This window comes from Notamacropus eugenii, chromosome 2 (assembly GCF_028372415.1).
Source record: "Notamacropus eugenii isolate mMacEug1 chromosome 2, mMacEug1.pri_v2, whole genome shotgun sequence".
Taxonomy (NCBI): domain Eukaryota; kingdom Metazoa; phylum Chordata; class Mammalia; order Diprotodontia; family Macropodidae; genus Notamacropus; species Notamacropus eugenii.
The window spans coordinates 355,556,264-355,578,030 of NC_092873.1; the positions used below are offsets into that span (position 1 = coordinate 355,556,264).

At 42.1% G+C, this 21,767-nt stretch overlaps 1 protein-coding gene across 1 annotated transcript; it reads left to right on the forward strand.

Moving 5' to 3' along the window:
- Positions 1 to 18,652: 18,652 nt before the first annotated feature.
- Positions 18,653 to 21,182, forward strand: CSF3 (colony stimulating factor 3). Its single transcript, XM_072638520.1, has 4 exons — positions 18,653 to 19,213; positions 19,662 to 19,776; positions 20,038 to 20,184; positions 20,501 to 21,182. The coding sequence occupies exons 1-4, from the start codon at positions 18,924 to 18,926 to the stop codon at positions 20,663 to 20,665; spliced, it is 717 nt and encodes a 238-aa protein (XP_072494621.1). The 5' UTR covers positions 18,653 to 18,923; the 3' UTR covers positions 20,666 to 21,182.
- Positions 21,183 to 21,767: the final 585 nt, after the last annotated feature.

Genomic DNA, 21,767 nt, shown 5'->3' on the forward strand with positions numbered 1-21,767 from the left:
CAGTATTTTCAAGGTGGGTTCTTTGGAATCCCAGGGATCAAACTGACTTGGAGAGCAAGGTAAAATGTGGCTACATTCTGGTTATCTCAGGAACTCCTGAGAGTTAAAGAACTACCCTCACTGAGTCAGACATACCCAGGATTCCGATCCAGAGAACACCACCACATATGTTGTACAAGGAACTCATGGTACAACCCGATTGACAATATTTCCAAAGCCCGCCTTTCACCACGTGCTTGCCTCTGCTTGCTGCGCTCCTTCTGCTTCCATCTTATGCCCAGATGAGTCCTAGGCAACCTTCAAGGACTATTTCATCTGACTCTTGAAGCCTTCCTTGACCATCTTAGTCCCCTATAATTATTTCCTCATCCAGACTCTAGTAACCCTTAATGTCTGTCCCACTAATTTGATACATACTTAGATCCTGTCTTGTGGCAAGGTTAGTTTCATGGATGAAAATTTTCTCCCCCCTACTGGATAAACTCTGAAGTCATGAGTGGCTTTGGCTGCAAGTCAATTCAAGTATTTTAAATATTATCTCTACACCAGTCATCTGTGACTCCCCTCTCTGGATTGATAATGTGGCCAAAATAACCTCTCTGCTCTTCACACACAATGTTCCTTCCCATCTGCACCAGCTGTTCCTAGGCCTAGGATAGGGCCCTCCCTCTCTTCCAAGGCTCAAGTACCACCTGATACATGAAGGTCTTCTTCATCTACTGAGCTGCCTGGGGCCTCCCACTTGAACAACTTCATGTGTAACTATTGTGTTTGTCTTATGTATGTATGCTTATGGCCTTGTCTCCTCCATTGGAATGTCAGTTCTTTGTGAGTAGGGCTTATTTCATTCGTTGCATCACTGTCCTCTAGCACAATGCCTGGCACCTAGCAAACACTTAAGTACTTCTAAATTAATTATAAAGCTAACTACTAAGACCTAGCTTTCAATTCTACCTTTTTACACATCTCTTCTATCCGAAGCTTAACAAATTATGACATGGGCCATGAAAGCCTTGCTCTCAAGGAGCTTACAATCAAAATTCCCTCTTTAAATCTCTTGTAATAAGTAAATATTCATAGATTTAGAGGTGGAAAGGGAATTTTGATGGCCACCTTTGGTTTTTATACAAGGATCATGTCCATCACTTGGCTGAGGACATGTTGGCAGCAAGCATCAGAGGTAGTATTTGAGCCCACATCCTCGAACTCTACAGCCAAGTGTACTTTGCTCTTTAAATAACGTCATCCTTGACTTTTATCTGCAAAAGTTAGAAACTGCCCCAAAATGCCATTTCCTTCAGCCTGTTAGGATCCAATCAGCCATGTTTTGTTTTCAATTTGCATCATTTTTTGATTCCATTCCCTTGGGAAATTATAGTTTCTTTACAAACTTCTCCCCAAAACAAAGGTCTGTTTTTAAAAATGCCAGTATTCTTGTATGATGGTACAGCTGCCAGTCTTGTAATGCCATAGTCTCCTATTTAAAATGAGTATCCCCTAGGAGAGAATGGGAAGGTGTGAGCAAGGTGTAACATGAACAACTCTGTTGGGGGTGTAAGCTCAGTTTTCACGTGGACAGTCTCAGGCAGGTGAAAGTGAGGACTTCTAAACCTCAGAGTTCTCACGAGGCCCACCAGGGAACAGCTGGGGATTGAGGCGTGAAACACGGGCTATCTTGTGTATTTCCACCTCTTCTCAGTGGGAAACTTGATGGGGAGAGCATCCCACCCTTGAGATTGGTCCGTGGTCTGAGCACACCTGTTGTTAATTAGCTAGGGGCTGAGAGCCCGCACGGTATTCACGTGCAAACTATGTGGCGGGAGAGCTTAAGTAGGGACAGGAAAGCCTGAAGGCTCTCTTCTTGCTGCGGGGCCCTTAGAAGGAAGAGGGTCCCTCCCCTCTTCCACTCCCATCCTCTTGCTGTATGATCCTTGCCCCTTGGGAGGAGGAGGATTCCTCTCTCCTGAGGAAGAATTTCACCCTGCATATGGATACATAGCTAAGACCCTGAATAAAGCCTAACCCTTGTTTGACTCCGGAAAGTCCCTTCTCTCAATATGTTTATCCGGATGGCCACCGAAGACCTGGACGAAAGGTAAGAAGACTCAGGTAGCTCATCAGCCTCTAGGCCGAACACAACTCAAAGAATCATCAAATGTATGGGGGGGCAGGGGGGAATGTCTGGATAGTCCGTGTGCTCTGCTGATACACTTGAAATATGAAGAGAAAATGAGGAAGACTGCCAACATATTGGGTGGATCTGTGTCGGACTTTCGGGAATATGTACAAGAGTCCAAAGAACAGGCAGGCACTGAGTTATGCATCACTGCAAATACCCACATTGATAAGATGACAGTTCTTTTTGGGTATTACCTCAACATGAGTTTCATGTATTTTCTTCTCCAAAATAAAGTTTAATTAGTCCTAAATTTACCCTGCTTCAACTCTTAGAATGCCTCCTTCTAGAATTTTGGAATTTGCTTCATAAGAAGCCCTGGGTACACCTTGTCCATACCAGTTGTGATAATAAAGATTTTGATGCTATGCCTTCAGCTTTTGTCTTTCCAATGTGGAATTCTAAAACTTTAAAAATCTGCCATCATATGGATGCCTTTGGATCCCTTTGTCATCTTTGATGAAATTCTTCTAGTTCTCTCTGGTACAGTGTGACCAAAGCTACAGGCAACGTTCCAGGAAGGGCCACAGTTTCACCTTAGGGTAAAGTGACATTTTTTCTTGCTTCCAACACTTCTTGGTGATTATCCACAGCAGTGTTCTGCCTACAGTAAACATTAAGCAAATGCGAAGGTAAATTGAATGCCCAAGGTTTTGTTGGCCTTAAATAACAGAGAATGAAAGGGATATGCACATCCTGGGAAAAATTTTAAAATTGCCCACGTGTGCTTGAAAATTATGACCATGATGTTATGCTGCCCACCCATACATCCCAGTCCTTCCAAGGTAATACATGTGGCTTGGTATCACAAAGTAAGTCACATGAGGATTGAAACTTTCTGTCATTAGAAGTGTATACTTGAGCAAATTGTCAGTAACCACTTGAAAAATGCCCAAATTCTAATCAAATAAATGTAGATTTAAACAGTTTTGAGGTACCGCCTTTACGCCCATCAAATTGATAATATGAAATTATCAAATTCAGTCTTGGGGATAGTGTTGTGGAGGAAGATTTCCTAATGTTTGTGGAATTGAGTTGGTGCAATGTTTTTATAACGCAACATGCCAACATACAGTGTTATAAAACTGCTCATAGACCTTTGACCTAGGTATCTTCCTTACTAGACCTATTCCTTAAGGATGTTAAATAAAATACCTAAAAATCCATCTGTACAAAAATACTCAGAACAGCTTTGTTTGTAACAGCAAGGGAAAAAATAACCCATCCAGCCATTAAGGAATGGTTGAACAAATTATGTAATATAAAAATAATAGAATATTGTATCACATTAAAAAATTACAAATTTGAATTTTTTAAATGTTGGAAAATGTGATTAGATGCAGTGAAGGCAGAACCATGGCAATAATAGGAAACTGATATAACTATAACTGTAGAGGAGACTGGATAATAAATAGCAACAAAGGCATTTTAAAAACAGCTATCAGAAGAGGACATAGCAGCTAAAAGAAATGTTTTTTGCTATTTTATTAACATACATGTTCTCTTGACACATGACTATTTGGAGTTCATTTCCCTAATCATACACTGAGCTAATCAATTTCTTCAAGGAAGTGACTCCCAGATCCCTTTCCTGGGTGTAATACACACGATGAGGAAAACAAATATAAAAAATGAGATGAATAATCTGGTTTACCATAATCTAAATCTTCTGAATCATTTTGTGACTATCCTGACTGGTATTCACATAAAATGAATGCATAAAGCTATCAGTCACAATTTTTTTCATTTGACAATTTTCATCACTTTATTTTAAAGGCTTGTGGCATTTTAGACAAGTTATGCTCTTATGATTATTTTTTAAGAAAAATATTTTAAAGAGAGAGCTCAATATTTAAAGGAATCCTGTTGTCAGAACAGAAACTAGGCACAGGGAAACCAGAGTTCTGGCCCAAATACTGATATCCTTCCCTCTGCCTCCCTGTTCCCTACCCGTCTCAGAACACTGTCCAACTAACCAGCTTCATCCCTTGTTTGGCACCCAGGTTACCATTGCTGGCTAGAATCTCTAGCTACCACACCCTTCAAGATAGCTAGGTGGTGCAATGGATCGAGTGCTGGACCTGGCATCAGGAAGACCTGAGTTCATAGCTAACCTTAAACAAGTGTCAGTAGCTATATGACCCTGGACATATCACTTAACCCCTGCCTGCCTCAGTTTCCTCAGCTGTAAAATGGGTTATTGTGAGGATCAAAGGAGATATTGGCAAAATGCTTTATAAACCTTACAGCATTGTATAAATGCCAGCTCTTATGGCAACACTCCTCTCCCAGTAGAATGTGTTTAAGTGCCAAATTGACTTGGAGACGCACACCATAAAACCCATGTACACACTGTTCCAGAGTAAACTCAGGGCCCTATAGTTCTCTGTCTCCTTTTCCTTCCAAAACCCTTGGCTGTGTTGTTAACAAACTCCTCTTCATCCTAGATCTCTGAATACACTGGCATACAATAATTGCTTAATAAATGCTTGTTTCCTCTCTTAATTCTTCCTACATCTCAAACACACAGATCTGGACATCAGTCTCTTAGAAGTCAGCTGGTCTCATCCCCTCATTTTATAGACAAGGAAAGTGAGCCCCAGAGAATCAAGGTGACTTGCTCAGGGTCACATGGGCATTAAGTTACAGAGCCAAGATTCCAACCCAGGTCCTCTGACCCCAGAGCCAGAGCACTCCTCAATGGCACATGTTCTCTCACATTTCTCTCTTCTTCTGGTGATCACTAAAACCTAGTTTTCTCCTGAAGATATCCTATCTCTAGCCACCCTCTCCAAGGCCAATGACTCTATCTCTCATACTCCTTGATGTATGGGACCCCGGGGAGGAAGAGTTGGCATGCTCCGTGCTCCTCTTTGCCACTTTCAGATGCTCTTTTTGCCACTGCTGGCAGGCATTGCCCCCTTTAAAGTTCACTCCATCCTTTCCAGATCCTATTATTGTAATCTCTGACCCTCCAGGTCATTCACCTGCCCATCACCCCAGCCCTGTTCTTATTCTTTAGTCCTTTTCAGCCGTTTCCCCATTTGGGGTTTTCTTGGCAAAGATACCAGAGTGGGTTTGCCACTTCTCCAGCTCATTTTACAGATGAGGAAATTTGAGGCAAACAGGATTAAGTGACTTGGCCAAGGTCACACAACTAGGAAATGTCTGAGGTCAGATTTGAACTCAGGTCTTCCTGATTCCAGGCCCAGCAGTTTATCCACTGTGCCACCTAACTGGCCCACCCTGAAATAAATTCAGAAGTTACTTAACTTCCTCAGTTCTCATAACATCTGTCTCCAGATGTCTATCTCTCATTCATACACATCCCTCCTGCCAAGCACAACAGAATTTGCTCCAGGGCCCAGAATTCTAGTTATGGCTTTGCCTATTGTTAATGTTTTAGTAAAGTTTCTACTACTCAATCATAAGCTGTGTAAAGATATGGGATATGGGCTCAGATTCAATCTTGCCCTATTCAATCTTGCCCTATCACAAGGCTTAGATTCTATCTGGTCCACTTATCAATACAGGCATCACAAATGCCGAGATTTTTTAAGAGTCTGGCCATTATGGAGGATTTCTAATAAACTTTGTTTTCCTTTGACTGAAAAAAAAAGATAGGATATGTCCTATTTACATCCCCTTATAAATAATAGAATCACAGAATGTCAGAGATGGAAGAAACCATCTAATCCAGAACTTCTCAACCTGGGATTGATGGATAGATTTCAGGAGTCTGTGAACTTGGATAGGAGGTGCGAGAGAGATTACATCTTTACTTCAATGATTGACTTCCTTTGTAATCTATGTATTTTACTTTGTACATTTAAAAACATTCTGCAAAGGAGTCCATAGGCCGCCTAAGGGGTCCATAGCACCAAAAAAGTTAGGAACCGCTGTTCTAAACCAACCCCACTCTTTTTAAAGAAGAGAAATCTGAGCCCCAGAAAAAAAAAGTGGAAAGAATTATAGAAAAAGAGGGATTGTTGTTAACAGTAGAAGAGAATTCCAGGAAAAACAATAAAATAATAGAAGGGGGGCAAAGAGCAGATGGAAGCGAATTGTAGCCAGAGAACAGATTTGTTTTTTCCTAGTTGGTCCTTGACTCTGAACCACAGGGATTCAGGTGAGGAAGAGAGAATTTCCCAGCCAAAGGACAGCAGGTTGTTATCCCCTTTTCAGTAACAGTAATTCTACCTCCAGTCCACCTTGGGTGTTGATTTTATTTTCCCCTTCAGGGGTTTTCTAACTCCCAGACCAGTACTCTATGCATATTCCACTAAGCATTCAATACATATTTGTTGAATGAATGAATAAATGAATGAACATAGCTATTAGTCATAGGAGCTAATGTGAAAAGAGATGATAGAGGCCATCTAATCCAGTTCTACCATTTTACAGATGTCAGATTACCTCAGAGAAACTTAGAAACTTATCTAAGGACAGAAAATCAAGTCAACATCTGAGTAGAAGGCGGAGGTAGAGCTGCCATTGGGAAGGATAAGAAAAGCAACCAAGACAAAAACTTGACCTCTCATCACCACACTCAGGGACTCAGCTTCCATCCCCAGTATACTTCTCCACTTGTTATTCCTTCTTCATTTTTTGAAGAGTACCAGTGACATCACACTGTCTTGATTTGCCTGTGAATTGGATTTGAGTGAGGCAGAGTTGCACAAAGTCACCAGCCTCACTCTCTCTTCAAGTCATCAAGGTCCAGTGGTGATATGACTGGTGATGGCCTGGGTGCAGTGGATGACCTTGACTTCTTTGATGCTAAGTGCTCCACAGCACCTGCTTCAGCTGCCTTCATGGCCAATGAAACAAATTGTTCTCATCAACCCATTCTGCAGGGAAGTCTTCACAGGTCTGGGGTAGACATTCCTCTCACATGCTGATGGGTTTGAGGCCTTTTGGCTACCTTCAGCCTGGTTTAGTCCATCCGCCAGGACAGTTTTACTGCGATTGCTCATGCTACAGCTTCTTAGGGCCACAGATGAGCATAGCTATCAAGTCAACATCTAAGCTGAACCTCGAGGGCAGAGCTGCTGTTGCCTCCTAAAAAGGATGTGATCATCTACTGTCCTTTTTCCTTTTCTGAATCTCTGTTGCTCAGATCCAAAGGCTACCTACCTGAAACTCCCATCCCTGCTCTCTCGTGCTCACCTGTCAATTTTGCCCTGTCTTCCCTTTCTATTGCCAATATTTGTTTTGAAATTCCCTGAAACACTCTGGCCTCCCAATCTATTTACTTCTCAGTTCCCATGATCTATTACCTTCCCTCCACTTGTCACATACAGGAATGTCCAAACTTATGATCTCACCATCACCCATGACTAGTCATCATCCAGAACTCTGAAATTCTGCTCACATCATTCCCTCATCATTCTGTCTCTTCTTTCTATCTTATTCCTCCTAAATCCATACTTCCTTTAGTCATAGCACTCCTCTCTGCCTTCCTAGTCCATTGGGACTCTGGCCTCACTTTTTCTCTGTTCCTAATAATGTCCTTATAGTTAATTAAGTCAACTTTATACTGTTTTCTACCCTGAAATCCCTTGTCTCTGCATTCTTCTGCCACTCATATCTTTCTAAACACAAATTCTGGGATTTCCCCACCATCTATCTTTCCTCACTCATACTCACATATTGCTAAATGCCACTGGAAGAAGTTGCACAATCATGCAGATTAATCCACTATAAATGATATGTCCATTATTATGTTATATATCCACTATAAAATTATGTTATCTAAGCTTAGATAGACCCTGGCTTGTAAAGAGTAATTCTTTTCATTGCCCCTGATTGATTTTATCACACTACTCACAGCTACTTTAATTCAGTAGAATTAGAAAGGAGGGTCCTCATGTGTTTATTTCTTTTAAGAGCAGTGACTTTAGCCTCAGAAGGCCTACGTTCAAATCTCCTATCTGACACTTCTACTTCTATAACATTGTCGTTGCTTGTCCTTCGTTCAAAGAGGACTGAGGACATCAAGAGAGTCCTATCTTGACTTCATGGGGAGTTGGATTGAAGTGAGGCAGAGCCAAGCAAAGTCATCAGCCTCACTGTCTCCTCCAGAGTCATCAAAGTCCAGTGGAACCATAAACGAGTCACTTAACATTCTTGGCCTCAGCTTCCTCACCTATAGAATGAGGGAGTTGTACTAGATGGCCTCTGATGTCAACTCTAAATTTATGATTCTTAGAGTTTTCTCTTTAAGCTATCTACCTCATTCCTCCCCTTCTTTCCTGCCAAAGGAAGATTTTAAGTAAAAAATTTAAAAATCTCTCTCTGGGTAGAGGAGGGATACATTTGTAAGTGAAGATATCATAGAAACAAAATATGTTGATAAATATTTTTAAATGGTGTTTAAAATACATAATAGCACTTAAACGTTAAATAACCTGGCCAGGACCACACAGTTACTAAGGGTCTGAGACCAGATTTGAACTCAGGTCCTCCTGACTCAAGGGCTAATGCTTTATCCACTGTATCACCTAGTCATCTAATAACACATCTTCTCAATAGAAATAAAAATAGAAGCCACACATGAGGACCCTCCTTTCCAATTCTATTCCTCAGATCCCCTCCACATTCTCTTTCTTTGTTCCAGTCTATAAAGAACAGTCCCTTCTCCTTGTCAAAACTGACTTCTCCTTGTATCCTTGATCTCACCTCTCCCATCTCCTCCAGAAACTTGTCCTTTCTAGCATCCTCTCTTGCTATGTAAGCTTCAATCTCTCTTTATCCACTGGTTTCTTCTCTGCTGCCTACAAACATATCCAAATCTTTAAAATCCTTAAAAATCATTCACCTGACCCTTTTATGACCTAAAGCTCCAGCCTGTGTCTCTCCTCTGGTTCTCAGTCAGACTCCTAGAAAAAGCCACCCTCCTTGGCTGCCTTTAGTCCCACACCCTCCCACTCACACCTCAGCCCCATGCAGTCTGATTTCCAACTCTTCCACTTGACTGAAACTGCTCTCTCCAAAATCACCATCACCATTATCTCTTGAGGACAGAGAGAGAGACAGAGAGACAGAGAGACAGAGAGAGAGAGAGTTAAACACCCTGTTATTGCTTTTCATACTGAGAACACTTTTCTCTAGACTTGAAGTGGCACCTTGACTGGTCTACACATGAGCTCACTCCTGGGGACCTTTGAATTAGGTCAAACCTAAAGAGTTAGAGGTGTTTCAGACCAGGAGCAGCTCTGCGGAGGTAGATCTTTGTGCCTATACCAAAGGGTATTTCTCCCCTCCCTACCTCATCAATCAGGGTGTTTTATTAGTGGAGCTATGGGATGCTTAGGAAGTACTCCACCCTACACAAAACAGACAGACAGATGGACAAAGAAAAGCGGTGCTCAGGCAGTTTGAAGAAGTCAAAGAAGAGAGTTGGTCATGGACTCTATACTTGCAGAGCTAACCTTGTTAATGGAGAGTTGAAAGGAACAGACGAGAGAAGCCCAGATGCATGAACTGCCCAGCAGAAGATGCTCCATCAAGTGTCCTAATACCCGGAGAGGAGATAAAGGACAGTGGCTCGCGAGTCGAGAGTCATGAGTTGCTTTGACCACATGCGCTCCCTACATATGTGCCTCATAAGTTTGTGCCCACTTTTCCCATGGGTGATGTGTTTATTTGTGAGTGTACCCCAGATTTCTGAAGAGGGATACTTTGTAGATAGTTATTAGTTGTTCTTACTAAGTCATTATAGCAAATTTCAGTGCCGTGAGCTAAGTAGGTAGAGAGCTGTTCCCGGAATCAGGAAGACTGAAGATCAAATCCAGCCTCAGACATTTCCTAGGTGTGTAATCCTGGGCAAGTCATTTAATCTCTGTTTGCCTCAGTTTTCTCAGCTATCAAATGGGGCTCATAATGGGATCTTCCCAAATTTTCGTATCCAATAAGATAATATTTGTGTAAAGGCACAGTGCCTGATACATAGTGGGTATTATTTATTTTGTTACTTATGTTATTTCATTTATTTATATTATTATTATTTATGCTTACTATCTTCCTTCCTTCTATTGTGTGACTATTAATGGAAAGTGAAGGTTTGCGAGCTACGGTTTTAGGAGTTCAAGTACATAAGAACCTGAATAGTAGCAGCCACTCTCTAAAGGACCCAAGCTGAGGGTGGGCTCTGAGTGTGAATTAGGAAAGCAGCCCAGATAGATAGATAGATAGATGGATAGATGGATAGATGGATAGATGGATAGATGGATAGATAGATAGATAGATAGATAGATAGATAGATAGATAGACACACACATACATCTATGTGTATACCAACATCTATAGCCACACATTTTATTAATAACTTTTGTCTGAACATTAGTCCTCCCGAATCTAGATTGAACCCTTCCTTTTGATAGACAAGCAATTAAGCAAAAACATCCAATCCAGTAATAATTTTGGCAATATTCTTTCCTGGTTATCCCCCTCCACTTTCCCCTGAGAAAAGAGGCATTTTTCAGTATCTGTTCTGAAACCTTCATTTTTTTTTTTTTTTTTTTTTTTGCTGTTCCCCAGAGTTTTACTATCTTTTAGTGATCTTTTCATTTAGGAACGTCTTTCTGATCCCTCCAGTTGCTGGTGCCTTCTCTCCCCAGAGTTCATTTTGCATATAATTTATATTGCATTTTCTAAGAATATGCTGTTTTCTCTATAGAATGTAATACCTTGAGAACAGGGACTGTTTTATTTCATGCTTGTATAACCAGCACCTAGCCCAGTGCCTGGTACATAGTAGAGATCACAGGCTAAAGCATCCAGAGACCCTAAATTCCATCTAATCCAATCCCCCTCGCTTTATAGTGAAGGAAACAGAAGTTTAGAAATTTTAAGTGACTTTCCCAAGGTCACAGAAAAAGTATGTCAGGAGTGGGATATGAACTCAGGTCCTCTAACTCTTGAGTACTTGAGTTATGGAGTTGTGCAGGATATTGTAATAAATGCTTATTCAATGAATGAACAAATGAATTAATGAATGGATATTGTTGCAGATATAAATTATTCTTATTTCTGTTTATTTCACCCTGCATCTGTTAATAAATCTTCTTATATTCCTCTAAATTCCTTGTATTTCTCATTTCTTGCTACACTGTAATACTCTATGACATTAATGAGTCAGTTTTTAAGTCATTCCCTAATTGATGGGCACCCTTTTTGTTTTCAGTTCTTTGCTGCCAGAAAGAGTGCTAGAAGGAATATTGTGGTTTCTATTAGACTACTGTTTCTGTCTCTTACTTCTTAAGTATGTGTGATCCATTGGAGAATCACTGAGTCAAGGGGTATAGACCGTTTTGTCATTCCTTGCATAATTTCATACTAATATTTGTAAGTTAAACCAATTCATCACCTCCCAACAATGTATTACTGTGCCTTTACTCTCATACTCCTCTCACTTTGACTATTAAGTTGTCCTTTTTTTTAAATCTTTGTACCAACTTTCAGGGTGGAAGGGGAAATTTCAGAATGATTGTCATTTGCATGTCTCTTACCACTGGTGATCTGGATCATATTTTCCTGTGGACAGTTATATTTTGCAATTCTCCTTTTGCAAACTGTTTGTTCCCCTCCTTTGGACCAGTTATGGATTTGGAAATGGACTCCTGGTTTCTTCATTTCAAAATCTAATAATTTTTTTCTGTCATCACTTAATTTTGACCTCTCTTCAGCATTCAACATGACAACCCCATCCTCCTTCTGGGATTTTCATGACACTTTGCTCTCCTGATTCTCTCCTTCTTCTGACTCAGTCTCCTTTCCAGGCTCATCATCCATACTCTGTCCTGTCATATGTGAGTGTACTCTCTCTCTTAGGTCCTATTCCCCTGTCTTGCTCAGACCTTGATATTTTATCAGTCCATCCTATCTTCTCTTCTAGTTCCTGCACGAATTTAGACATAGGCTCAACTATCCAATACCACTTAAGTCAGAACAAATCAGAGAACAGAGTGGGTGAGAGAGACACATCCTACCTACAGGTGACGGGAATGTGTGTCTTTCACCTTTCAGTCTGTTGTACTTAGACACTTATCTGAAACAAACAAACAAACAAAGATGGTTGCTCATTATACAAAATACTTATGTTAAGGAGAATATGTATATTCTTGGCTAAAGGAGACAGGTAAGGGATGTGTCGTGGTAGTGTAGCTGGTTTCACTAAATCAAAAGGAGTTTCTTGAAAGGCTACATAATGGACGTAGATATCCCAGAAGATGAAATCCTCTTTTTTTTTTTTTTTTTTTAGCAATTTAGTCTTTTTGTACCAATGACAGAAACAAAGAAAGACACTCAAGAGAACCAACCACTGCTGTTGGTCCTACAGTACCTGCATAGGTCATATATAGTCAAATGTTAACTACATTCTCTCCAAAATTCACTTTAAACAAAAGTTAAGCGAGAAATTCTCTTAAGACATGGTAAACTCATCAAGTTCAATGATCATCTCTGTGCAGATGACTCCTAAATCTCTATATCCATTTGAAAGGCAGCTCTCATAGAGAATATGTACACTGCCTCCATGCTAAAGGAACACACACAGTAACAGCCACAGTGTGTGAGGACTGTTTTTAATAGACAGTCCTTCACAGCAAGGCAAGAACCTAATACATTTCCCAAGGACTCATGATACAAAATGCCATCCACATCCAGAGTAAGAACTATGGAGTTGGAACGCAGAATGAAGCAGACCTATTTCCTCTTTTGTTACGTTTGGTTTGGTTTAGTTTTTCTTGTGGCTTCTAAAAGAACACAGAGAAAGCCTTTGATTGATTCCCAGTAACAGAGACTCAGGGGCCATCTCGTTCCTTTGACCTGTGGGTTATAAAAGTGAGTTGGGAGGGCCTGCATCCCTCTCTCCCTTTCTAGCCATCCAGAACTCCCTCATTATTTTCCCCTTGCACATTCTTCAGGAATGCAGCCAGCGTGGTGGGAGAGGGAGATGGAATAGGAGGAGAGGTTTTCCTTGTCTATTCCCCCACAAGAGGTAATTACAATTGACACAGAAGCAGCACATGGCAGGTGCAGACTTTTTTCCACACTACCTGAGGAGAGGAGTGCAAAAATTCTGTTCCTGAATCCCAGCTCCTTGCCAGGTAGCATGATCCTAAACTTCTAGTCTGAAAAGATACTGAGCAGCACCAGCTTTGGAGTTAATTCATGGGTGATTTCAAATTTGAGTGCCTGGGTTCTATGGTTTGGGCAGGAGCATCTTCTAAAGAGAATTTCCACAACAACGTGCTCCTTGGATGAGAAGAAAAGACCAATAGAAGCCGAAGGATGAAAGCCATAGGACATGTGGACCTTGCTAACTCTCCCCGGTATTGCTTGGGCAGTGCAGATCAAGGTGAATGAGGAATGTCAAGGAGTAACCCCAGAATGTCTTACCTTTTGGTCTGATGGTTTTGTATTTCTGTATTTGCCCACAGGCTCCTGTGAATTCTATGCATTTTCTGTGGTAGTCAAAAAAAAAAAAAAAAAAAGGCTGACCCATTTATTGAATGCCTATGTAAAAATTCCTGCTACCCACATTGTGGAAAACTTAGACATAAACCAAACCTAAGCTTTATTCTGGAGATCTCCCCAGAATAAAATGTATGTAATTGGGGCAAGAGCCAAGGAAACTAACCCTTCAAGGAGTCTAGTCTCCAAGATCAGATCCATGTGAGCCCAGAATTCCTTGGGGAGCTTTGAGCCATATGCGGGTGCTTGCTGGCAAAATTTTAACAACCAGAACTCAGTGGGTGTATGCGTAGCTTACTAAACTTAAATTTAATCTTCATTACTAACATTTTCTCCATCACTTTCTTAAATCTAGACAATCAACAAGACAATAGCTCAGACCCCAATCTGACTATTTCAGAAGGGTAAATGCTTACACTGAAAATTTAACAGTGGGCACTCTGGAGCACAAGCTGGCTCAAGCACACCCCTGCCAAGTCACTTTTATTGATGCTCTTTCTTTTTCTTTTCTCTCTTTTTTTTTAATTTCATTTTTCCAACTGGCTTCCCTTGCCTACGATAGAACCCTCCCTTTTAATAAATAAGCATAGTTGAACAAAACAAATCATTACATTTGGTCATATATGAAAATATATTCCTCATTTGACTTTTCTAATCTACCACCTCTCTGCCAAGAGGTGGGAGAAGCACTTGGCAGTCAGTCTTCTCAAGTGCTCAGTGCACTGACCATAAGCCTGAAGTCTCTCGGTGTTCTTCTCCTTCATGGTGTTGTAGTCAACCTGGACACGGGTCTGCCCCTGATGATATTGCTCTGTCTCCGTTGTTAGGAGTCTTGCCAAGTTTCTCAGAATTCTTCATATGCATAATTTCTTTTTTCTCTCTTTAAATATTTTATTTTTTTCCCCGTTACACGCAAAGACAATTTTTAACATTTATTTTTTTAAAAATGTCGAGTTCGAAATTCTCTCCCTCCCTTCCTTCCTCCTTCCCTGAGACAGTAAGCAATTTGATAAAGGTTATACATGTACAATCACGCAAAACATATTTCCATATTAGTTGTAAAAGAAGACACAGACCAAAAACAAACAAACTATGAATAAAATGAAGTAAAAAATAGTATGCTTCGATCTACATTCAGACTCCATCAGTTCTTTCTTTAGATGTGGATAACATTTTTCATCATGAGTCCATTGGAATTGTCTTGGATTATTATATTGATCAGAAAAGCTAAGTCATTCACAGTTAATCATTGTATAATATTGCTCTTACTGAGTACAATGTTCTCCTGGTTCTGCTTATGTCATTCTGCATCAGTTCATGTAAGTCTTTCCAGGTTTTTCTGAAATCAGCCTGCTTGTCATTTCTTATAGCACAATAGTGTTCCATTGCAATTATATATCACAACTTGTTCAACCAAAATAATGGACAATTCTCTCAATTTACAATTCTTTGCCACTACTAAAAAGGCTGCTATAAATATTTTTGTACAAATAGGTCATGTTCCCCAATACCCCCCCTTTTAAAAATTTCTTTGGATTACAGACCTAGTAGTGGTATTACTGGATCAAAGGTATGCAGTTTTATAGAATTTGGGGCATAGTTCCAAATTGTTTCCAGAATGACTGGATCAGTTCACAACTCCAACAATTAGTACATTGGTGTTCCAATTTTCCCACATCCCCTCCAATATATACCATTTTCTTTTTCTATCATATTAGCTGATCTGAGATATGTGAGAATTATACTTCAGAGTTGTTTTAATTTGCATTTCTATAATCAACAGTGATTTAGAGCATTTTTTCATATGACTATAGATAGCTTTGATTTCTTCATCTGAAAACTGCCCATTCTTATCCTTTGACCATTTGTCAGTTGGGGAATAACTTACATAAACTTGACTCAGTTCTCTATATATTTAGAAATGAGGCCTTTATGAGAGATACTTCCTGTGAAATTTTTTCCCCAGTTTTTTGCTTTCCGTTTAATCTTGGTTGTATTGATTTTGTTTGTGCAAAAGCTTTTTAATATAATCAAAATTATTCATTTTATATCTAGTAATGATTTCTATCTCATTTGGCTATAAGTTTTTCCCTTTTTTATAGATTTGGTAAACTATTCCTTGCTCTTCTAATTTGCTTATATCATCACACCCTTTATGTCTAAATTGTGCATCCATTTTGACCTTATCTTAGTATATCTGTAAGATAATATAGTGTAAGATGTTGGTCTATACCTGTTCTTCCATGCTATTTTCTAGTTTTCCCAGCAGTTTTTGTCAAATAGTGAGTTCTTGCCCCAAAAGCTAGGGTCCATGTGTATCATCTCTTACAATAACAAGTCATCCTTGGCAAATAACTCTCCTTCATTCCTTTCTACAAGTAAACGGAACCCACCTTTGGGTCCCTTGGCTTCCATTGGTGAATTTTTGCCTTAATTTTTAGGGGCTCAGGCCATTTTGTCTGTTCCAAATCACTCCCGGTATCTCTAACTCACCCCCCTCCCCTTCCCCTTTCCAGGGGTATTGTCTTTCCCTATTAGCATGTAAGTTCCCTTAGTGCAAAGACTGTCTTACTTGCTTGTACTTGTATCCTCGGTGATTAGTACAGCACCTGGCACATGGAAAAGACTTAATAAAAGCTTCATCTACCTTTTTCCTTTCTTTCCCTCTCCCTTCCTCTCTGTCCCATTCTATGTCTCTCTCCATCTTTGTGTCCCTCTCTTCCTCTCCCTCTCTCTCTATCTTACTCTCTCTGTATATACATATATACACACATTTATATATAATGTATATATGTACACATGTGTACATGCACACACACATATATAGGCAGCTAAATGGCACGGTGGATAGTGTTAGAACTAGAGTCAGGAAGTCCTGAGTTCAAATCCAGCCTCAGTGTGACCCAAAGCAAGTCATTTAACCTCTCTCTGCCTCACTTTCTCATCTGCAATATGAGGATAATTTGGGAGGGGGGGGTTCTTTTTTAATTATATAACTCATTTAGACAGACATCCTCTCATTTGGTTTCATATATTTACGAACTTCTCCAATTCTCCTTTCCACTGCAAAATATTTAAGCTGTGATTAAAATTACAGCTACTGTGGGGCCGCACTAGACTTGTGCATTTTTTTAATAGAGAAAAACAAAAACTCTAATTACTTTTTCTGATTTTTCTTTTGCCTGGAAACATTTTGGAAAAACCTCACCAGTCTTTCCTTCCTGTCAATAACCACTAAAGTAACACCACTAGCCAGCTTTGTCAAGATAGAATAGGAATAATAATAGCACCGACCTCCCCAGCTTGTTGTGAGGGTCAAATGAGATAAGATTTGTAAGACACTTAGCAGAGTGCCTAGCAGAGAGCAGGCGCTGTTAGCTATTATTAGTACTTAACCTCGGCCTCATTTTTCTCAACTGTAAAAGGGGAGGGGGGGAGCAAGGGAGTGGTGGTAATAGCACGAACCTCCTAGGGCTGTTGTGTAGGTCAAATGAAATAATTTGTAAGTAGTTTGGGATGAACACCTAGTAGGTGCTTAATGAAAGCTTGTTTCCTTCATTTCTAAAGTACCGACTGTGTACCAGGCACTGCTAAATGCTGGGAATACAAAGGCTAACTGATAGCTCTCAAGGATCTGTAATTTAGAAAGCATTTTCCTTTCAACAACCTAAAGAGGTAGAAAGTGTGTTATTAACATTCCAAATGAGCTGAGGCTTGAATAAGTGAAATGATTTGTCCACTAACAGACTGGGGAGTGGCAACCAGAGCTCGTCTTTTGACCCACAAAGTTCAGGGTCTGTTTGATACCTGTCAGGTGTGGCCACCAGGTGGAGTGAGAGTCCCAGGGATGGTCCCTGCTGTAAGGGGGCACCCTTCATCTCAGGAACGAGGGGCAAAGCTATTCTTGGGCATGGGGCACATGGTGGGGAAGGCAGTATCCTGCCAACCTGTCCTCAAATCACTTTCCAAGGACAGAGCTGTTCCCCGTTCCCTGCTCTTGCACACACACACACACACACACACACACACACACACACACACACACACACATTGCCAACTTCCTTTCTAGGGGGAAACATTCCTAACCAACAAGGCTGTGAAAGGGGCAAGCCTGACCCAGTCCCTGTGACTCTCCAGGAAGATGATGCGTTCTAGGGGGAGCGAGAACATGACCAGTTCAGTCAAGAGCTACTGCGATTCTTGCTTCACTCAGGACAGACATCCGGTTTCAGCCAGCTGGGGAATTTGGGGGCTTAAAAGAATGAGTCATGACTCACTGGTTGGGGGATGTGCGTGTACTATGGGGAGTTCCCAGCATAACCTGCTCAAAGCAGCCTGAAGGTTGGAATTGTGCCTGGTCCAGAGGAAGGGGGGATGGGGGGAGAGGGGAACAGAGTTAGAACATGGCGGTGGAGCACCCTATAGCTTCTACTATATGCCCCAATTTCAGATGCAAGAGAGGCAGTTACTTCTACAGGGAGAAGAGGCAGCCAAATCCAGGAAAGCTTGAAGAAAGAGACACAGTCACAGGGGCCAGAGAACTATTCCTTCCCTTCTTAGCCAGGGAGCCCAGCCAGGCTGAGGGAATTAGAAGAGAAGGCTGCAGTGCGAGACCAGAATGGGCTAACAGGACAAGAGGGACCCGACGGGTCTTTCTTCTTGGCTTCCATCTGTCTTTTTGTCACTGGCTCCATTTCTGTCACTGTTCTCCATCTCTTGGTCTCGGTCCCTCCCTCTTATCAGGCAGGCCCTAGATCACACAGTTCTCTTAGAAAGCCCCAGGGCATCTCTGGGCTATGGGGTGGGGCGGGGAAGGGAGCACCGGACGTCAAAGGGGGATGAGATATTCCATTATTTCCCAAAGTTTTCGCAAACTGAGCCCTCGGCGCCCCAGACCCCTGCCCTCCCACCCCCACCCCCTGACCCCACTCCACCCTAAGGCATTGTCTTGGGCATTGATTTGCATAAACCTGGGAAGTCATTACTAAGAACTTTCAGCACCAGGTAATTTCCTCCCTGAATGGCCCATCCTATAAAGGCTTCAAGCAGCCAGCCTCAGACACAGTCCAGCGCCTGCAACTCCTGATCCCAACAGGCCCCATCCATCGACCAGACCAAATCCCCATGAAGCTTCCCAGTGAGTCTGGTGACCTAAGGGCCCTTCTTCCTTCATCGCTAAGACGGGACTGCCTGGGCTGTCTATCATTCTGCCTAGGGTTAGGAAAGGCACCTGAAATGAGAAGGGAGTGGGATTCTCATTGACTTTATAATGGGGAGGTGGGGAGAGTCAGAGACACTAGAGGGATCCCTTGTTGGGAATGGAAAATGTCTTAGGGTGGAGGGATGGGGACCCTTCTCTAAAGAAAGTCTCTGTTTTGATAATTCCCCTCCCTCTCTTTCCCCAGACCTGCTGGTATTCTGGCTGAGTGCAGTCTGGCCTCAGCTCCTTGCCATCCCCCTGAGCTCCTCCAACTACCTACACCAGAGCTTCCTTCCCCAAATCCAGGAGCAAGTGAGGAAGATCCAGAATGACATTGAAGGACTACAGCAGGAATTGGTGAGAAAGGGACCCAGGGAGTAGGGAAATGAGAGGCCCAGGGGCAGACTGGGGTGAAAGTGGTAGCACCTGAGAGTGCCCAGGGAAAGGACATGGGGAAAACAAGAGTGAGCTAGAATAGAAACCAGGAAACCAAATGAATGGGGATGTTAAGAACAATCCCACTGAGATAGAGAGAAACTGAGGAGGTACAGGAGGCAGGAGGAAGGCTGGGATATTAGAACTTCTGGCTGGAAGGAACTTTAGGGTGGGATATTAAGAGAAGCTGAATCTGCTCAAACTTGCCACAACTATGAGTAAGAGCCAGGATTTGAACTCGCTCCAAATTCAATGTTCTCTATCCACTGCCATCAAGATAGATGGTCAGACAAAAACTAAGAAGCAGAGACCATATATAGGGCCCAGGGGTGACCCTTTACCTTCAGTTCTACTAAGCATTCTATTCCTGTCTTCCCAGTGTGCCAACTATAGACTGTGCCATCCAGAGGAGCTGATTTTGGTTGGCCAGTATCTGGGCATCCCCAAGCCACCTCTGAAAAACTGTTACAGTCAGGACTTAAGACTGGTAAGTGTCCCCAAACTCTTCTCTGACCTCTGGAGTCAGGGATAGAAGGTATGGGAAAATACACATTCTTTCTTTCCTCTTTGGGGGTGGGTAGCTCCCCAAAAAATCCTATCTGGATTTCACTAATTCTACCCTGATGCTCAGTGCTACAGTTTAGGGAGAGGAGGTATGGATTTGAGAATTTCATGGAGGGAATGTAGGGCGGAAGAGTGTTTAGCTCCAGCTCCAGGCCCTTTCTCCTAACACTCTGCCTAACCCTAGGTGGCCTGCCTGAATCAGCTGCACTATGGGCTTCAGCTCTACCAGGGTCTTGTGAAAGCACTAGGGGGCATCTCCCCTGAGTTGGCTCCGACTGTGAACATCCTGCAGCTAGACATTGGTGATTTTGCTGCCAACATCTGGCAACAGGTGAGACTTACTGCTGCCTAACTGTGAGGCATTCCATTACATATCAAATGAACATCCTTCCTTTTCCCTTCCTGATATTATAGATGAAAGGATGTTTTTGTTCTTTAGGGAATAGCCATTATATTTAGAGGGGAGGTATGGGTCAAAGGTCTAAAATGAACCCATCTCTACTGTTGGTCTTAGAGGACTGTTAGGGTGGAATTTGTCCAGGAGGCAGAAATCATCTAACGGTTGAGGTTCAGCCATGGAAGGCAGTGGTTGAGACCTGCTGGCTCCCCCTCCAAACTCTACCTCTGACACCTTCCTTCTCCCACAGATGGAAGATCTTCAAGTGGCTCGTGAGGTCATGCCCACTCAGGGCCCCCTGCCCACCTTCAGTTCCTCCTTCCAGCGGCGAGCGGGGGGCGTCATCATCTTTAACTACTTGCAGGGCTTCCTGGACATGGCATACCGTGACCTGCGCCACCTTTCCCAGTCCTGAGTTAATCCTATATTTATCCCCTATTTAATATTTATATATTTAAACTTAGTAAGATATTTAAAGGGTGAAAGGGACTGGAGTCCTCTCCCTCAATCCCATTTCTAGGTCACAGTCAGTCTCCCTGCTCATAGCAGGGGAAAATCCTGACCAGCCATCCTGGGGGCTGGAAGATAAATAGGTAAATACCAAGTATTGCCATTAAATGACCAATCTCCAGGTGGGAGATGCTCCGTTGTTTAATATTTAAACAGCAGTGTTCCCTAGGTGAATACTGGTACCTACTCTCCTGGTCTAGCCATGGCTGGGTTGGAGGCAGAGCCTAACTTACCAGTCTTGCCAGGGTCAATCCAACTCTGTCCTTTGGTTTTTCCTTTGCTGCATGGGAAAGGCTCTTTGCAGAACAAAGAATGCTTTGGCTGGGAGGTGATGACAAAGTAAGCTCCTTGAGGGCAGGCACAGTTTTTCATTTTGGTGTTTGCATCCCCTGTGCTAAGCACATTGTAGGCATTTGAATAAATATTTGTTGAATTGCACCTGAAATCCTAATTCTGTGTGAAGTCATTTTCTTTTCAAGAATTTGGGGTGTGAAGAAGGTATTTATGGGAGATCAGAGGAGGTCCCTGGAGTCCTTCTTGCTCTGAGCATTCATGGTGGCTTGTTACTTTTATTCCTGGTATCCAGCTGCTGAGCAGATGCCCAGCTAGCTTTCCAAGAAGGGAAGGTAGGGCTTGGTGGGGCTCCCCGAGCTGGAGGTCGGCCCCCTTTTTTTTACATTCCCAGACAGTCTGCCTAACCCAGCTCCACTGTTGATACCCTCTGAACAGAGAAGGAGCTGGGTTTAAGCCTTCACAGCCTGGCTGAGCTTCTATGAGCTTCTATTAGCCTGTCTGGGTTGTAACTGTTGATTTAATTATAATTTTGATCATGGTAAGAAAGGCAGAATGGAGTAGTAAATAGAGAGATATCCTCAAAACCAGAACAGAGGGGAGGCCTATAGATGACAGCGTCTGATAAGGTAGGCTCTGAACACTTCCCACCACCTCCATGCAAACTCTCCTCCCTAATCTCCCTCCCATGCCCACCACATTCATTTCAATTCTGT

Bases quoted from the DNA above. Each gene is read 5' to 3' on its own strand.
- CSF3 (XM_072638520.1), top strand. From the start codon at position 18,924: ATGGGGAGGTGGGGAGAGTCAGAGACACTAGAGGGATCCCTTGTTGGG. The intron at 19,214-19,661 runs GAGAAAGGGACC...TCTATTCCTGTC, and splicing joins GGACTACAGCAGGAATTGGT to TTCCCAGTGTGCCAACTATA. The intron at 19,777-20,037 runs GTAAGTGTCCCC...GCCTAACCCTAG, and splicing joins ACAGTCAGGACTTAAGACTG to GTGGCCTGCCTGAATCAGCT.